The sequence below is a fragment of the Centruroides sculpturatus genome, unplaced genomic scaffold, assembly GCF_000671375.1.
Source record: "Centruroides sculpturatus isolate CEXI.00-Female unplaced genomic scaffold, Cexi_2.0 scaffold167, whole genome shotgun sequence".
Classification (NCBI taxonomy): Eukaryota; Metazoa; Arthropoda; class Arachnida; order Scorpiones; family Buthidae; genus Centruroides; species Centruroides sculpturatus.
In genome coordinates this window covers 443,850-458,119 of record NW_019384372.1, presented here as the reverse complement: position 1 = coordinate 458,119, position 14,270 = coordinate 443,850, and the positions used below count along the sequence as shown (strand labels likewise).

The following is a 14,270-nucleotide window of genomic DNA, read 5'->3' as shown; positions in this document are numbered from 1 at the left end:
TTTAAAAAGACAAATTACAATAAAACGGTTTATTATCCAACTATGAGAAATTTCACAACATGCCAAGGAAGAGAGGAAGGAGCAATTAAATAATCAAAATTATAAAGGATTAAAAAATATATATATAAAAATGGGGAATATCGCACTTCTAACAATCTCTGCGAGTATGTGGGCTAAATTTAAAGAAACCATGCTTCTCACATGGACAACTGTGTGGCCAGCTCACGCGTCGGAAAATCTTCTGATTTATTCGTGTACGCACCAGACAGAAAAACAAAAAATATCGTGTATCCACAAAGCACTCCAATAAATAAATAAAATTGAAACGACACTTTGAAATGTTTTCCCGATGAAAATGAATAATAATAATAATAAGTTTCAATAAAAATGATAAAATGTAAACTTAATTTTATCATAACGAGTTTGCTTGAATTTCATTTCTTCTGAGATCGCAGCAATGTGCGACGGGTAAGCTAGTTAAAATAATAATAGAAAATGTATTTTTATATCTGAAGTAGTTATCTTGACTATTGTCTTAAATAAAAAAAGAACTAGTGACCAATCCTATAGTTTAAATGACTTTTAACAAAATCTTCAAATTAAAAATATTAATCTCTGGTTTACAATTTGTTAAACAGATTAAAACTAATAGAACTGTGCTTTAAACATATGTAAAATGGGAGATGATGATAAATAATAATAATTTTTTAAATTCTTTAGTTATTTAAAAATTAATACTCTACAGTAAATTAATTTAAATTAATTATATTATATGATGATAAGTAACTAAAATTTAGCCGAGACTATAATATAATAAATTTAGCTAACCTAAATTTATTTGACAGCTGTTTCACTATATAAATAATAAAAGCAGCTAAAGTACTTTGAAATATTGATGATATATTCCTTACATTATTGAAAAAATAATGAATTTATTATACAAAACTTCATATATCAAATACCTTTCTAACATATTTCTTATTAATTTTATTATGCTGTATGAAATTAGACCATATTGTTAAAAAAAATATATATTTATTTATTTATTTGCTGTTTAATGCATTTTTAGGAAAACCAGGTAAACCAGAGGGACCACTACAAGTAAGTGATGTTAATAAGAATGGATGCAAGTTGAAATGGGATAAGCCAAAAGATGATGGAGGAGAACCAATAGATGGTTATGTTGTTGAGAAACAAGATCCAGATACTGGTTCATGGATACCTATTGGTAAAACTCATGCACCAGAAATGGAAGTTACTGGTTTAACTCCTGGAAAATCATATAACTTTAGAGTAAAAGCTGTTAATAAAGAAGGTGATTCAGAACCACTTGAAACAACAGAACCAATCACTGCTAAAGATCCATATAGTAAGTAACAATTAATTAAAAGCAATATAATTTTGATTATTTTTATTGTTATTATATTAAATTTCTCATAACTGTAAATTACATTTATTTTTAACAAAAAATAAAATACTATATCTTTTATATTTAAATAATTTTTAAATGACTACATTGTTATTATATTAAGATCCTCCTGAAGCACCTGGCAAGCCAGAACCAACAGACTGGAATCGTGATCATGTTGACTTGAAATGGGCTGCACCTGATAAAGATGGAGGTGCACCAATTACCCATTATATTATAGAGAAAAAAGAAAAAGGAAGTCCACGTTGGGAAAAAGCTGCAGAAGTTCCAGGTGACCAGACTAAAGGAACAGCTCCTTTCCTGGATGATGGAAAAGAGTATGAATTCCGAGTTATTGCTGTTAATAAAGCTGGACCAAGTGAACCAAGTGAAACATCAAAACCAATAGTAGCCAAGCCAAGATTCCGTAAGTTTTAAAATTAATTTAGAAACTATAACAAAAAATTAATTAAAGATAATTAATTAAATTGGATTTATTTTATTGCTGTTACTTTCCCCACACCTCGGATTTAGAGTAATTTTTTTCTTGACACTATTATTTAACAGTAATGCAAACCTTATAAAATCTGTATAATAGCATTTCACACAACTGTACATTGAAGATTATGTTGTTTTATTTAATTTAAAAATAAAACTTGTTATAGGAAAAGAAAGTTTAAAAAAAGATACAATTAAATTAACTGTAATGTTTGGTTAACAAAAGATATTAAAGACATTTACAAATAAATATTAAATAAAGATTACTGAATAGATATTATTTCCATAGTTCTAGCTTTATCTAGCCCAGTTAATGTTACAATATCAATTTTGATATAATATTTTAAAGATCTTATATATATTAATATGATAGGAAAAATGCAATACAATATCAATGCTGCAATGAGACTTACATGAATAAAACTAAGTTATATTTTTTAATATTTTTTTATATCATTTTCTTTATCCCTTCTTTGTATGTTGTATAAAATATACTGTATGTCAAATTCTGATTGCTCAAATTTAGCAAATGAAATAACTATAAATCACTTTATTCTGAGATTGAAAACAAAATGGAAAGGTTACTCACAGATAATAAAATACTGGTAAGCACTTAAATGAATGCATATACTAAGTTGTAGTTTTTATTAGGTTTAAAAAGTCATAAAATATGTATTCTAAAACAGTGTTGTCTATTGTGTCTTTTTCATCTTGTAGCTGTGCTGTTAATTAGTGTGTACATATTGTTAGAGGGCAACTATTATTTCTGTTCTTTGGGAATTAGGTGTAAGTGTTATTTGAAGACAACTATTAATGGAATAAATGAAAAAAAATAATAAAGTTTTCACTTTATTATTCAAACAACAATGCAATACTCAATACATGGTACAAGTGACTGCTGAAAATAATTTTCAATTTTTCAGTTTCATAAAACCTTATCTTCCTCCAATAGATAACATGCTTACTATTATAGTGTACTGTTTATAACTTTTTCATCTTACTGCTGTGCTGTTTATTAGAATAAATATGGAATATGCCTGATTCTTATAAATTAATAATATCTTTGTAGCTAAAATAAAAGTAAATAAAAAAGGAAATAGAGAGAATAATATGAGAAATACAGTATATAAAAATGAATAGAAGGAATTTGGATTTGTGAATGAAGAATATATAGAAAATTTTGTAGTATGATTAATAATTAAACTCAACTAAATAAATTATATAAAATCTCATTTTCTTTTATATATATTTATTTATTTTATTGCCTACCATCTTTAATAATATATAAATGGCAACTAGATACATAGAAAGTAATATACTTAATAAATTTAGTTATAAATTAAATATTCATTTTATTCATTTTTTCTTTAAATTTACAGTGGCCCCACAAATCGATCGAAAAAATCTAAAAGATATTACAATTAGAGCTGGACAACCAATTAAATTTGATGTAGGAGTTATTGGAGAACCTCCACCAACAATAGCTTGGTCATTGAATGATAGTCCATTGAAATCTGCAGATCGTACTCAAATTGAAAATGAAGATTATAATACTAAGTTGACAACAAGAAGATCAAATCGGGGTGATAGTGGAAAATATACAATCACTGCTACAAATAAATCAGGGAAGGATACAGCTTCTGTCAATGTGTTAGTAGTAGGTAAATATCAAGATTTTATATTTTCTCTTGAATTTTATGAATTGTAATTATGCTTTTATATTTAAGTTAAAGTCATTCATTAAAAAATTAAATTTTTAAAATTTTCATTAAGAAATTTTTTTATTATACAATAGGACCTCACTGTACATGGACTTCTCATGTGCAGTTTCAGATCTACACTGGCAATCCAAAACAAAATGTAAAATTAAAATTCTTAATTACACATTAAATCAGTACCATTTTCTTTGGTGCATGAAGCATATTGCTCATTCTCATTTTGAGAAATTGTTACTGTGATTCATTTCTGTGTTTTGTATTAAACACTAGGGATCTTCATCAGTCTTTGACTGGTAGTGCTGTCACATGACAGGAAATTTACCAAATTGCAAATGATTTGACTCCTTTTGAGAAAAATGCAGAGGATATTGAGGAAGATATTAAGGAATTGGCAGGTATTTGCAGATATGATATGGAATAAAGGAAAAACTAAATCTTTTAAAAGTTTTTACTACAGATATATATTTTTTTAAACTCTTTTTTTCTGTCCTAAGAGTCAGCACTAAGAGGATTTCTTTTAGCAAACCCATTATGGATTTGGTTAGGCCCACAATGAGGTGACTAGGTGATGAGAGATGGGGCCAACATATCCAGACATACCCCCCTGAAAAATTCCTGGAATTTTTTGACCTACCAGATTCAATGCTAGGTTTCTCAGAGTAGTTGGCTGCTACCTTAACTACTTGCCTATCTGGCCATCACTACAAATATATACTGTATAGGTATATTCATTACTCTTGCTTGAACTGGATATTATGGAGAAAGGTCTACTGGTAGTACTGTTGTCTGGAATTCTTACATATAACACATCCTATCCATGTGATATTAATGCTTTTTTTTTGCAAACATTAGAGAGTTAAAATTTTTTAATGTTATTTTTATTATTTACTATATTATGCTATTTATTGTTATTATACAGTTTATTTGTCTTATTTCTATAAAAAAAAATGTGTGATAGGTATGTATATTAGTATAGGAATTGCTTAATAATTAATGGTGTTCACTATTTTATGTGAATTTCTGCTTATGTGAGGAGTCTTGGAATGAATGGTTGTATATTGTGAGGTCATAATGTATTCAAATTTAATTATGAACTTAATATTTTATCATAGTTTCTATTTTTGGTCATATTATATTGTTATTACCAATAATTTAAAAAATAAAATTCTTTTTTATGTCTATTTTATTATTTGGTAACAATGATGGTTTGCCTCATTAATTCACAGTCTTCAGTATTAATGATGATGATATAGTCACTATAATATGCCTGTTTTTTTTTTTTTTAACTGTACCAGAGCAATAATATAGAAAGCAAAAAAATTGAAAATTTAGCATCATATTTGCTATTTTTATACTGGTATACCTCGACTTACGTCATTTCGAGTTACGTTGTTCCCGATTATACGTCGTTTGTCAAAAAAGTATACGAAAAAATAAAAATCAAGTTTAAGTCATTTTATTCGACTTTACATCCGTCCGCCACAAATATTGAAGTCGTAATATCACTAGAAAAGCGTTTAAAGCACATAAAATCATATTAAAATATACACATTTACAAGTATCTACTGTATTTACAGTACAGTACATGCATTCATAAATTTAGATTACTTTTTTCTGTACTTTATTAAAAACTAAAATTTGTTTGTTTGTAAGCTTAAAATAGATTCTTATTAACCATATATTATTAAAAATGCATTAATAAATAAAATACAGAACTGGGAATAGTAATTTATGGTTTAGCCTAGTGACAAGTTGATTCGCAGACAAGTAAATTCGACTTACGTCGTTTTTTGACTTAAGTCGTTTTCCTGGAACCAATTACCGACGTAAGGCGAGGTATACCTGTATATGAACAACTGTTAATTTCTGATAAAAGAAAAAAACATCCTCCGTTTCAGCTAATATTTTCCAAATTTGAACTAAAGAGAAGTTTGTGAAACATCATTAAATGAAACTGAGGAAGACTAAAATGTAGTTTAAAACATTTTTTCATTAGAAATTAAGGTTTGGTATCCTTAAAAAATGGTTATTCAAATATAGAAACAGCAAATATAGATTGTGCTTTCCTATCAAATAGTATGCAATTTTTATTTCATTTATACCTTAGTTTAAATGAAAAAGTAAAAAACCAAGCATGTTATGTTTTTTGTATATAAATAAATGAAACTCTGATGATACCATCATAGCAACTGAAAGTCTTCCGTGAAATATATTTTCCAGAATGATAATGTCCAACCATGATTATAACTTCCAGATAATGCCCTTTCCTTTTAAATCCTGTTGTTATAGCTTTCATTTATAGCATTTATGAGAAATTTTTGGATATTTACTTTAAATTGGATCTAAAGTAAATATCCAAAAAAGCAAGGAAGGTGGTTGAAATGTCACTTGAATAGTCATTCAAGTGTAAATTGTCATTTATAGTAGAAAAATTCTGCAAAGATGTCTCATTAAAGGTCCTTATAGGTTACTATTCAACAGCTATATGACTTCTATTAGAACTAGAATAATGTATGGTTGTCAGTTAAAATGACAACACCCAAGTTTAATCCTTTCTGGATTTTGAATCATTTTATACTTGTGTAAACTGTTAAATTTGGACTTTTTATCATTTTATTTATCAATTAGTTGTATTCTTAAAAAATAGTTTTGTTTATTTTAATCTGGACCATTATTTATTATGTTAATGCAAATGTTTTTTCTAATTTTTAGATAAGCCAACTTCTCCTGAAGGACCATTAGAAGTAAGTGATGTTCACAAAGAGGGTTGTAAATTGAAATGGAAGAGACCAAAAGATGATGGTGGAGTACCACTTCAATGCTATGAAGTAGAAAAAATGGATCCAGAAACAGGAACTTGGTTACCTGTTGGAAAGACAAAAGAGCCAGGTCTGTCAAAAAAAAAATTTAATTTGTGTTTATTCTTTTATTTAATTTTTCGATATTAAAAAAAATTCTATTTGCTGTAAGCTGTTCTCTATGTAATCCACTATTTTTGATATTTGCTTTTGCAAAATATCAAATATATTAAAAATCACTATAAAATCTTTCAATGTTGTTTTCAGATTTAAATAGTCAGTTCAGTTTTAAACAGTCTTACACAAAATCAAACTATCAAATTACAAATAAAATTTAAAATTATTTCTAAAATTAAAATATTTTTAAAATAAATTTTAATATCTAAAAGTTTAAAACTACCACACAAATCAGTTAATTTTTTAGATTAATATATTAACTTTAAGAATTACTTTTGAAGAAACTTTTTTTGTGTGTTAACAAGAATTAAAGATTTATAAAGGAATTCTAATAATCATATTTTGAACGGAAATATCATTAAAAATTAGATAAATCATATTTTGAAAAATTTGATTATTATAAAAATTATTTATAAGTTGATTATGTACTTAGAAAATACTGCTTTTAATCATTCAACACATTAAAATAATGATGGTAATTTTATATAGGTTGTTAGCTGCTTTCCATAAATAATCTCTCTTATGGTTACAGTGATGTTTTAGCTAAAAGTATAGAAAAATTGCAAAATGTTTTAAAAATTTTTATCTATTAAATAAAAATATATTAAAATATTAATGAAAAGTTAATGAAAAATAATAATACTTTTTATCATCATTTTGCATAATGTGTATTTACACATTATGTAAAATGATGATAAAAAGTATTATTATTTTTCATTAAATTAGTATTAAGTAAAAAATTAGTATTAGTAAAAAAGTATTAAAATGATGATAAAAAGTATTATTATTTTTCAATAACTTTTAAAAATGTTGTTTTGCTGTAATAGACAAAGCATTCAAACAAAGTTCTTTGTATTCTCTATATTTCTACAAGTCTGATAAAGTTTCAGTTGTGAATTAAAACAACTTAGTCAATTTGAATGTACAACTTTTTCAATATTATATAAGTTTTACAGCACAATGTTTTTTTAAAAGCATTATACAATAAAACTTCTATAACTCAAACATCTGTAACTTGAATATTTATTTAACTTGAAGAAAATCAAGCACTCTGTAGGACTCAATGAAACATAAGAAATTCAAGTTAGAGACGTTAAATCCCTAACTCAAATTTTCTCTAAATCGAAGTTTTTTGTGGTCCCCAACACCAATTTATGTTACTTTCAACTTCAAATTTTAACATTTATTTTCCAAAGTGATCCTAATTATTGGATTTCCATGAAATTATCAGAAAGTCAGTGGTATCTACTCTCCAACACCAATTTTCAGACAATGTTCCAGTCCAAAGTGAGAGGTCTTGCTTTATCTTAACAAGATGTACCTGCAAAACTGTTTGATTCCATTAGTTACATTGAATGTTTTGCTAAAAGGTGTTACCAAAAAAAAAACTATCAAAGATTCTTTATGTAATGCAAGAGAGGTAAAAATACAAATTTATCAGAACCTGCATTTTTTACTCTATTGTTTTCTAACTTGAATTGTCTGTAACTCGAAGTTTCTTCCTGTCCCTTTGAGCTTTAAGTTATGGAAATTTTACTGTATTTAAGAATTAATTATAACATTTAATAAGAAAATTGCTATAAAGCAAAGAGTATCTTTATTTCTTTTACATTATTTAAGAAATTTATAATAATTTCATAATAATTTCATTAGCAATGGAAGTAACTGGTTTAACTCCTGGAAAAGATTATAAATTCCGTGTGAGAGCAGTAAATAAAGAAGGCGAATCAGATCCATTAGAAACAAAAGCAGCAATTACTGCTAAAAATCCTTATGGTAATTATCAATTTATGTTATATTTCTTCTGTAATATTTAGCATTCACATTATTATTAATGTGTGTAATATGCACTTTTTTTGATTAAAACAGATGAGCCAGGTAAACCAGGACCTGTTAAAGCAACTGATTGGGATAAAGATCATGTAGATCTTGCATGGACACCACCAGAAACAGATGGTGGATCACCTATTACAGGATATATCATAGAGAAGAAAGATAAGTGGGGAGATTGGGAAAAAGCTGCAGAAGTACCAGCAGATCAGACAAAAGCAACAGTTGGTGATCTTGTTCAAGGACAGCCTTATGAATTCCGAGTAAAAGCAGTAAATAAAGCAGGTCCAAGTGAGCCAAGTGAAACTACTGGTCCTGTTATAACTAAACCCAGAAAACGTAAGTTAAATTATCTTAAATACTCATAAAATTTTTTAAAATTTATGTACATTGAGTAAATTACTGAGCTCTTTAGTTAAATTAATAAATATATTAGTAAATTATCTAGTTAATCTAACATTTATTTATAGCTATTTTTAATGAGTTTCTATAATTCTTAAAATAAAAATTAAATTTTTTTTATAGTGCCACCAAAAATTGACAGAAATGCATTAAACAAAGTGAGAATTAAAGCAGGCCAATCTTTCAACTTTGATGTTAATGTAATTGGAGAACCACCACCAACAATAACTTGGACACTTAAAAGCAAAAAAGTACTACCTTCTGATCGTATTAAGTTAGTTAATGAACCATATAATACTAAACTCAATGTTAAAAATGCTAATCGATCTGACTGTGGAAAATATGTGATCACAGCAGTAAATGATCACGGAAAAGATGAAGCTGACGTTGAAGTTGTTATATTTGGTAATTAAGATTTCTCAAATTAAATGTAAGTTAAGTGAAAATTATCAGCAAATAATTTTCTGCATTTTAAAATTAGATAAACCATCAACACCTGGTGGGCCACTAAAAATTGATAATGTACATGCTGATGGATGCAATCTGAAATGGAATCCACCATATGATGATGGAGGAAGTCCTATAGATCATTATGTTGTTGAAAAACAAGATCCTAAAACAGGAGCATGGACTCCAGTTGGTGAAACAGTTGGACCTGAGACAAATATGAAGGTATTTTTAATTATTATAATTAATACAATTAAAAATATAAAATATTTTTAATAGGAAATTTTTGTTTTTTGGATTAGATATGAATTATTAACCAAAAAAAACTTAAATATTGGATTTCTATGAAATAATAAAAATTAATTTGCTTTTAGAAATTTCATAAAATTGTTATTTTATTTTCATACTACCTTTAATTTTAAAAGCAATTAATTATGCTTGTTAAGTCATTAATAAACTTTCTCAATAAAATTTAAATTGGTTTTAATGTGTTTCCCAATTATTGCTGGTAATCCTTTTGATAATCATAGCAGTCATCTTTATAGTTCAAATGTTACCAGTTGGCTACAAAAACCCCATCTGGTCATGAACTCTCTCTCTCCATTCTCACAGCTTTTTGCACTAACTCAGAAACACTTTGAAGGAGAGGAGAGAGCCAATGAAACAGATGTAAAGCCTCTGCTCCTCCCTCTAGTATTGAAAGATACAAAAACTTCAAAGATAAATGAACTTTTCTGCTGGATCCACAACGTGATCAGCAGAAACCACAACAAGTTTGTGCTGCTATAGTGTTTCTCTTCCAATACTTTTGACTTCGTTGATTAAGAATGCAGGCTTTAATTGATCAAGAGTGATAGTAATATTATTGTTTTTGATCCTCACTTTGGAAAACTTCAGAGCTCTATTCATCACTTTGTATGATCTGTTGTATATGAGGTTTAGTTATTTACAAACTGCATTGCAACATATGAAAATGTGCAATGCAGTTTGAAGGTCTGGTGACAAAAATGAAAAGCACTGAAAAGGTCTGGTGACAAAAATGTTTTGTTGTGTATGAGCTAAGGCAGTTGTAGGTGTTAATTGTTGCATGAATTTGTAACAAATATGATAGGATCTGAAAAAGGCAAGGTGGTTGATGTTAAGAACTCCCATAACAATCTCAGAAATGTCTCATACTTTTTTTGGCACAGGTGGTGGTCAATTCTTCCCTGTATGTTGAAACAATAAGACATCCACCCAGCATTCTGTCAGTTGACACTTAATTGCAAAATTTAAACAGCAGTGTACACACACTATTATACTACTGCCCTTGGAATTATATGCTATAGTGCATAGTTTATTTATTCTGAGGAATTTTGTTAGTTCCTGAAATAGTTCTGCCTCAAACTACCTTCACAATCAGTGATGATTCACTGAGATATGCCAAAATGAACAATACATCCCAATACAATAGCTCATGCTACAGTCTCTGCACTGATATTCTTGATCAGAATTACCTCTGGCTATCAGGTAAAATGTTGATCAAGGTAAGTGCATTTTATATATTGGTAAGCTTGAGATCCACTCTTCCAAGGAAGAGGAAAGAGCTTAACAAGATGCAAATGTAAACCCTCCACAAACAATTCTGTAAAATTGATAGGCATTTATCTTTAGCAGTTTTAGCCAAAATTGCTTAAAATCTATTAAATTCAATGTAATACCACTAGATTATTTAGTATTAAAAACTATACTTTGTTTCAAATTTAGTTGTCATGTCAACTCGGTGTCCAGATTCTGCTCTAATAATTTGTAGAATCAAATTTTGATTTTTAAACATATAACATTTTGGAACAAACTGTGTGAAGAATGTTTTTCAAGTTTATTTTAAAACCTACAGAAGAATTCAATAAAATCAAATTGGAGAAAATTAATTGAATAAACCCAAGCTGGGAGAAGAATAAAATTTGGAAAATTGTTCAAAAATAATTTTGGCTCATAATTGCAGAGTCAGGAGCCACAGAATGAAGCTAACTTTAGAAAGTTAGATTAACTGAAGTTTGATCTTGGCTTAATGTGTGGTGACTAAAATAAGAAGTCACAAATTAGCCTTGACAGTGAAACAATTTGATTTATCCTCTATTCAAGAAATATTAACTAAGGAATGAAGTGTTCTGAAACAAGAGTGTTGCGTTTTTCAAGTTCCCCCAGAAATCATTGTCTTTTTAGTTCTGTAGAAAATATTTTAAATTGTGGATACATATATTCTCTTTTAATTAGTAGAATAAACTGTTATTTTGCTGTTTTTTACTGAATTTGTATAAATTCAAAATGAGCTTAGGATTCTTTGGAATGAAAAATGAAGAACTTTAACTATATTTTCATTGTTAAATGACAATGTTTCTGACTAATCCATATACGAGTAATTATGTAATTTTCAGAATTTGTAATGAAATCTTACATTTATTTGTTTAAATCATTATAAGATATTATCATTATAAATACTTAAATGATTTATATTTGTGGTATTTTCTATGCTTAAAAATCAGTAAGTTTAGCAATGTTAAATTTCTTAATTTTAAGTATACAAATCAGTATAGATTTTGATTTTAAGTTGTATATTTTAATCATTTTTTAATTATAATTAGGTTAAAGGTTTGCAACCAGGTGGTAAATACAAATTTAGAGTCAGAGCTGCAAACCGACATGGTGATTCTGAGCCTTTAGAAGCTGATAAAGCAATTGTTGCAAAAAATCCATTTGGTAAATTGAATTTATTTTTAAAAATTAGTTCCAAATATTTTATTTTAATTGCATATTTAAACTTCTAAATAGATGAACCAGGTAAACCAGATACACCCAAAATTGAAGATTATGACAAAGATTTTGTTAAGCTTGCATGGAAACCACCAGCAAGTGATGGAGGATCACCAATTACAGGATATATTATTGAAAAGAAGGATAAATACAAGTGAGTATTTGTTTATAAAAGAAAGTTTATTTTTATATTGTAAAATAATAACATAATAAATTTGATGTTCAGTCCTGAATGGACACCTGTACTTGAAGTTCCTGGAGATGAAACAAAAGCTAAAGTACCTGATTTAATAGAAGGAAACCAATATGAGTTCCGTGTTCGTGCAGTTAACAAAGGAGGCCCCGGAGAGCCAAGTGATGCTACTGCCCAGCATACTGCCAAACCTAAAAACAGTAAGCATTAATATATGTTTTTTTAAGTATTAGAACATATAAATCTTATATATATTTATATAAGAAAATAACATTTTTACAAAATAAGAAAATTTGAAAGTTAATATTAAACTTAAATGTTTTGAAGATTTCAAATTATATTTATTTATAAATCTTATCCAGAACTATTATATTCATTTATCCTGTAATAATTATTGTATAAAGATGTTAAAATTCTTTGAAAATAAAGGTTAATCAAAAATTAATTTTTCACTCAAAATGTTACAATCATCTTTCAAATTATTGTGTTATTGATGATAATATTCACTAAATATCCTAAGCAGTAAATTAGCAAGCTTCAGTTCTTAGCTTAGTTATAAGTTACAGTAGAGCGTCGTTTATCCGAATCAATTGGGGACGGGAGTTGTTTGGATAACTTATTTTTCGGATAACTGATTATGTACGAAAAAATATATTAACCCATCCCATGTTGAAATTTTTTTCTGTTGCATGTCGCTTTGTGTTGAATTTTCATCGATGTTAAGCCTAATGTAAATTTTTAAAAATAATAATCATGGCTATTGTATCGTTAAAAATTATTTCTTTATTTTGTACAAACAAAATAAATATATTGAAAAATATAAAACAAAAAATTTATATTTTGACAGTTAATCTAGTATTAAAACATTTGAATGCAGAAATGAGTTACATACATATTTTAAGTTTATCGGAAACACTGAGAACAATGCATTTACATTTAGTCACCATTGCGAATGGTACAACTACAGCACGATCTATTACAAGTATAAAATTTACGGATCCAAAATTAATGTCCCCTGATGGAAACAGATTTCGATTCAGCATGACACACATCCCAACACACAGTCCTCAGAAAAACATCACACAAAAGTGCCTGTGCTGCCAGCTAAAACACACAAACCAACAAAAAATATTGGAGTAGCCCAAAGATTGCAGTGCCACAACACTAGCGGAAATTTAAATTTGCTGACTGGAATGCTTTTGGTTAACCGAGGTTTTGGTTGATCAGTTTTCAGATAAACGACACTATACTGTATTTATATATAAAGAAATGTAATAAAAAAATGAAACACAAAATTTCATTTCAGTGCCACCAAAGATAGATCGAAATGCCATGTATAATATTCGTATCAAGGCAGGTAAAAACTTTGAATTAGATGTGCCAGTGAGTGGAGAACCACCACCCACAAAAAAATGGACTTTAGGAGAACGTTTAGTTGATGATTTACCAAGATGGTCTGTCATAAGTGAAGAATATAAAACAAAGTTAACTGTGAGAAATGCAGAAAGAAATGATAGTGGAACTTTGACTCTTACAGCAAATAATATTAATGGTACTGATTCCCATAAAATAACAATTACAATATTATGTAAGTATTGAATTAATTTGAATTAATACTGATAATTATTCTGATCATTATTATTAATTGCTATTCATTTAAATTTTTCAGGTCCTCCAACAGCACCAGAAAATATGCGTATTGCTGATATAAAGAAAGATGGTTGCACCGTTTCTTGGAAGACTCCAAAGGATGATGGAGGCTCAGAGATTTCTCATTATTTGGTTGAAAAGAAAGATATAGAATCTGGAAAATGGATGCCTGTTGGAGAAACTCTTAATAACAATATTCGTGTTGACAATTTGGTACCTAATCATGAGTATCAGTTCAGGGTAAAAGCTGTAAATAAAGAAGGAGAATCACCTTGGTTGACTGGAAGAGAGTCTATTGTTGCTAAAAATCCATATGGTAAATATCAAATTTAAAAAGTAATTATTAAATAATAAAA

General features: G+C 27.8%; 1 protein-coding gene across 1 annotated transcript in view; it reads left to right on the top strand.

The window, feature by feature from the left end:
• The window catches only part of LOC111615272 (twitchin-like), a 263,599-nt gene that overhangs the window by 187,588 nt on the left and 61,741 nt on the right, over positions 1 to 14,270 (top strand). Inside the window, exons 66-78 of the mRNA XM_023356687.1 lie at positions 1,070 to 1,369; positions 1,533 to 1,835; positions 3,286 to 3,567; positions 6,337 to 6,513; positions 8,253 to 8,375; positions 8,469 to 8,768; positions 8,955 to 9,236; positions 9,313 to 9,503; positions 11,903 to 12,017; positions 12,090 to 12,225; positions 12,298 to 12,464; positions 13,571 to 13,852; positions 13,934 to 14,230. Of these exons, the coding sequence (XP_023212455.1) occupies positions 1,070 to 1,369; positions 1,533 to 1,835; positions 3,286 to 3,567; positions 6,337 to 6,513; positions 8,253 to 8,375; positions 8,469 to 8,768; positions 8,955 to 9,236; positions 9,313 to 9,503; positions 11,903 to 12,017; positions 12,090 to 12,225; positions 12,298 to 12,464; positions 13,571 to 13,852; positions 13,934 to 14,230 (2,955 nt within the window). The remainder of the gene's footprint in view (positions 1 to 1,069; positions 1,370 to 1,532; positions 1,836 to 3,285; positions 3,568 to 6,336; positions 6,514 to 8,252; positions 8,376 to 8,468; positions 8,769 to 8,954; positions 9,237 to 9,312; positions 9,504 to 11,902; positions 12,018 to 12,089; positions 12,226 to 12,297; positions 12,465 to 13,570; positions 13,853 to 13,933; positions 14,231 to 14,270) is intronic.